The 4,611-nt window shown below is 54.9% G+C and overlaps 1 protein-coding gene across 9 annotated transcripts in view; it reads right to left on the bottom strand.

Annotated features, from left to right (window-relative positions):
* The window catches only part of Wiz (WIZ zinc finger), a 27,180-nt gene that overhangs the window by 11,285 nt on the left and 11,284 nt on the right, over nt 1-4,611 (bottom strand). For 4 of the 9 annotated variants that reach the window (XM_010640067.3, XM_019210024.2, XM_010640074.3 and 1 more), the window contains exons 5-6: nt 3,014-4,601; nt 1,694-2,017 (exon numbers count right to left, since the gene is read on the bottom strand). In XM_010640067.3, the coding sequence (XP_010638369.1) occupies nt 1,694-2,017; nt 3,014-4,601 (1,912 nt within the window). The remainder of the gene's footprint in view (nt 1-1,693; nt 2,018-3,013; nt 4,602-4,611) is intronic. The other 5 variants (XM_033759456.1, XM_033759457.1, XM_010640104.3 and 2 more) reach the window with 2 other exon arrangements.

The following is a 4,611-nucleotide window of genomic DNA, read 5'->3' as shown; positions in this document are numbered from 1 at the left end:
CGGGGCGCGCCCAGGTCGGCCTGTCGAGCACCGAGCGCCAAGAGCCAACCGCTCCTGTGAGCAATTCAGAAACGACAGCTGCAGACTTTGGGAGTTGCCCTTCGAATCCCAGCTCACCCTTGCAGGCGGCCACGCGCTGAGCAGCCTCCAACTACCTCTCCAGCCCTGAGTCGAAGATGGGAATTCTTATCGCTTCTCGGCCTTTTAGCTAAGATCAAGTGCGAAGACGGGCATCCGCTAAACTACACGCCATTAGCATTCAGCCTTTCGACAGGCGGAGCTTGCCCTGGGACCCTGCCCCATTCTTTTTCCTGGAAGTCTCCTACAGGCCCGACCATCCTGGAATCACCTGATCCTCACCACGAATATTACCCCAACATCGTCTTGTCTTAGGTGTCCCGTAGTCCCAGGGAACTCTGCCGGCCCAACACTACCTACATTGCAAGCATTGCCTGCTTCTCCCTCTCCAACTCCGAACGGATTACACCCAGCTGTTCCTTGACAGCTGGGTGGGACCAGAATGTGGCCACTGCCCCCTCCCCCAGCCTGGAACCGTCTCCTCCAGCCCACTAGGGAGAGGGGAGGAGACTTCTAAGGATAACCAGAAAATGACGAGCTCAGAAGTCTAGCTCTGCCTGTGTGGCTAGGGCAAAACAGATGATATACAGTTTCCTTATCCATAAAATGGGTACCCAACAATCCTAGGGTTGGGAACGTAGGTAGTTCAATCAAGGGTATAATGCTTGCCTAACATATGCAAGGCCCTGGGTTCTATCCAGCACCACAGAAACAAAAGAAGCAAACTCCCAAGACAGCAGCAGCAGCAGCAGCAACAAAATTCTTGGCACCACAGACTCATTTTTAAGCAAACCTGAGATGATACAGGTTGAAATCTTAGCACTGCAAGTACTCAAGTATGAGAAGAGTTTATCAGTGCTGCCAGACAAAACAGACATTGGCTGAAAATCTAGACTCTGGTCTCTAGATCTGTACCATCCAATGGGATGACCAATGGCTAGGTACTAGGCACATTTCAAGTGCTTGACAGCTACACATGACCAGTGATGACCCTCTAGAGGTCAGCACAGCTAGCTATAGAACATTTCCCTCATCTCACAAAGTTCTGTTGGGCAGTGCTGCTCAAGGTAGAAGATTCACGAAGACTAAGGGGAATCTGGCTGGGCATGGTGGCGCACGCCTGTAATCCCAGCACTCAGGAGGCTGAGGCAAGAGGATCACTGTGAGTTTGTCAGTTGGGGCCAGCCTGAGCTACATAGTGAAACCTTGCTCAAAAAAAGGAAGGAAGAGAGAGAATTTGGAGCCTTTCTGGCTGTGTAACCTTGGGCAGGTTAAATTCTCTGTGCCTCAGTTTTTCTTCTGTAAAATGGGGTTGATGATATTACCCACTTTATTTGGATCACTGTGAGACTCTCAATAAGTTTGTCACTATAAAGTAACAATGCTGGCTCCTAGTAAGAGCTCAGTAAGTATTTGCTGGGAGAATCCAGAAAGGGGCCCTGGCTCTGAATGAAATAGAAATGACTCCTAAATGACTCTATCCTTAGTGAAGAAGTAGGTTGTCAATATACTTTGCAAAGTGATCGGAAATGCTTCCAGAAAAGTAGAAGTGTCCACCCCGCTTCCTCCCTTCCTACCTCCCAGCTCTAGCCTACCGGCCCCCTCCTGGCCTTACCATCTCCGTAGGCTGGCCCAGGGTCCTCAGCCCAGGTGGGTGGGAAAGGAATGGTGAGAGGTAAGCGCGGTCGGCGGGAGGTCAGGAAGCTGCCAGATGGCCCACTGGGCTCGCGCCCCAGAGGGCTTGGGGGCAATTCAGCCGCTGAAGTGGCCAGCAGCTCCTGTAAGATGTTGATGGGTGAGACGGTGAGTTCCCAGTTGGTGATGCCAAAGTCTCGAAGGTGTGCCCGGGCGTGGCTGGAAAGGCCAGCCCGTGTGTCGAATCCTGCCCCGCAGAAGTCACATCGCATCAGACTGAAGGTACCTGGGTCGAAGTTGGCCACTGCAGAGAGAGGACATGTACTGTGTGGGGTGGGGTGGGGGTAGAGCAGGGTCACTCTCCAACTCCAATACCTCGCCCTCTGCGAATCACCGTAGCTCCCCTTCCGCTCTCACCTGACCCATACCTCTGTGCATCTACCTCCCCATGCTAGCAAGCTTGACTTCCTGGGTCCTACCCCCTGGTTGGGAAATTTGAAGTCATCTGGGTGCATGCTCAGCAGATAACCTCCTCATGTCTATTGTTGCTCACCACTGCCTTGGTGCTATGAATTAAATAGTGTTGCATGAAGAAATACAAAGGACACAATACCCCTGCTACGCCGTGAGCCTTCTTTGAACACCCAGATGGAATCAAGGAACCCTCCTGGTTTCCCTAGTCCTTATTGCAATGTCTTACTACGGTGCTTTCCTGGAGGTCCACATCTTGCCTGTCTCCTAGTGTATACATACAACTTCACACGCCAAACTCCAAACCAACAACTCTCTAAGAAGGCTCCATGGCTACTGATGTCAGAACCACCCAGAACTACCAGCTCGCCTTTGAAACTGATCTCTACAATCAGATCTTGTGGCCCTGGAGTCTTCGAATCCTAGGTTATAAAACCCACCAAGAGTCTCCTTGCTCCTGGCCTGGGCCACGGATTTGAGGAGGTCAAGAATTGCAGTTTCATTTGCTGCTGGGTTCCCCAGTGTCAAGAACAGAAGGGACCTTGCTCAAAGAATTCAATGGAACTCTGCCTGGGCCCAGTTCCTCTGCCCAGACCCCTTCCTCCAGCTGTCAGCATGGCCAGGGCATTGGAGCATCCCCATACATCCACCTATCTTTGGTGGTGATCTTTGCTGTGACTCCTAGGTCTCTCAGGAGGGTGTCCCCAGTTTCACTCTGCATGGTGCTAGGGGATTTAAAGTGAGGTTAGTGGGGTTTAGAACTCAGCTGCCTGGTCATGTGACTCCCAGGCCTCAGAAGGAAGTGGGTGTTGGAGCAAAACCGCCCTACCTTTCTTCTTCTTCTTCTGGAAGGAAAACCTGCGCTCAATGGCCTTCACCTCCTCTGCAGAGATGAAATGCCGCACGTTGTAACTGACGCCCACTCGGTTCAGGTGGCCCCGAACATGGTTGGCCAAGCCAATGCCATTGTGGAAGCGATCGGGGCAGTAGGGACATTTCCGCTCCTCATTCCTCAGGACCATGGCTGGGTCTCCCTCCAGGAATGTGTCCAGCCCCAGTGGGCCACCCAGCGGCGCATCAAGGAGCAGGAAATCCAGAGGGTGGGTGACCTCCAGCCCCAACTCCTCAGGCTGCAGCCTTGGGGGTGCCCTGGCCACTGCGGCTATGACCTGCGGCCGGAGTTTCGCCACCAGGACAATGGGCACCATCCCTCTGAGCTGCTGCCGCTGTGCTCTTGAGGCCTCTGCTGCCTGCAGGGCAACTTGGAAATGACGCTTCAGCTCTAGGGCTGGCTGGGGAATGAGGATAGGAGAGGCTGGGGGTGGCAAGACCCCATTCTCAGGGGAAAAATTCATTTCAGAAGTCAATACCACATCCTCATCTTCCTCCTCCTCTTCACTCCAAGGATGTCTCTGATCCCCCAGCCCCTGTGGACAAACAGTGCTTCTGTCTCTACTGAGCTGTATGGGGTAAGGGGTAGATGCCAGTGGGGAAGGAAAGACCAACCTTCCAAGAGGCCTTTGGCTGGAGTGGTTTGAGAGTGGGAAATCCCTCATGCTCAGCTGCTGGCAGTCTGGGCTAAAGGCCAGGCCCGGGTCAAATCCAGCAGGGTTCTCCCGCCACATGGGGGACAAGAGTGGCTCAGCTTTGCCAAAGTAGTCCACAGCAGCAGCGTCGGGGAAGCGGGTGTATGCATCCTGGCTAGTGCCTGGCTGGCTGGTGGGGTCCTCCTCAAAGGCCTCGCCATCCTCCTCCCAGTGGGGACGGGGGTGCACAAGCCTCATGTGTTCCCTGAGCAAGCTCTCGCTCGGTGCGGGAAAGCCACAGAAGACGCAGGCACTAAGGCCTGAGGCAGCTCCGTAGGGTGGATAGACAAGGGTGCTGGCATCGGGCCCTGGGCTTCCGGCCCTGCTGTTGCCCCCAAAAGGCTCCTTGGCAGCCTGGCTGGGAGGCTCACATGCATGCAGTTTAGCATGCTGAACAAAGGCCCTGGAGGAGTTGGTGCCAAAGATGCACTTGGGGCACTGCAGCCGGGCCTCACGGCCCTCGTCACCTGGAAATCGCTTCAGCTTCTGAATCTCCTCAATGATCTTCTCCCGGGAGGCCTGGTGCAGCTGCCGGTGCTGCTCCAGGGCAGTGGGATCAGCAAAGGCCCAGCCACACTCACTGCAGGCCAGGGGGGCCAAGTCTGCAGGGGGCTCCTGGCCGGGGGCTCGGCGGTGCTGGCTCATGTGTTCCAGGAGATGTTCTTTGTGCTTGAAGTAGATGCTGCACTCGATGCATGGAAACACGGCAGGCTCCTCCTCATCCTCTTCCTCTGGGCTGGCCACACTATCGGCCACCTCCTCCAGGAGCTCACACAGGTAGGGTCCCGTGGAGACGGGAGGCAGCACAGGCCGGAGCCGCTCCACAGATGCCTCCGAGTTC

Source organism: Fukomys damarensis, unplaced genomic scaffold (assembly GCF_012274545.1).
Source record: "Fukomys damarensis isolate Sample0158 unplaced genomic scaffold, DMR_v1.0_HiC HiC_scaffold_37, whole genome shotgun sequence".
Taxonomy (NCBI): domain Eukaryota; kingdom Metazoa; phylum Chordata; class Mammalia; order Rodentia; family Bathyergidae; genus Fukomys; species Fukomys damarensis.
The sequence above is the reverse complement of the archived record's forward strand: the minus strand, read 5'-3'. Positions and strand labels throughout refer to the sequence as shown.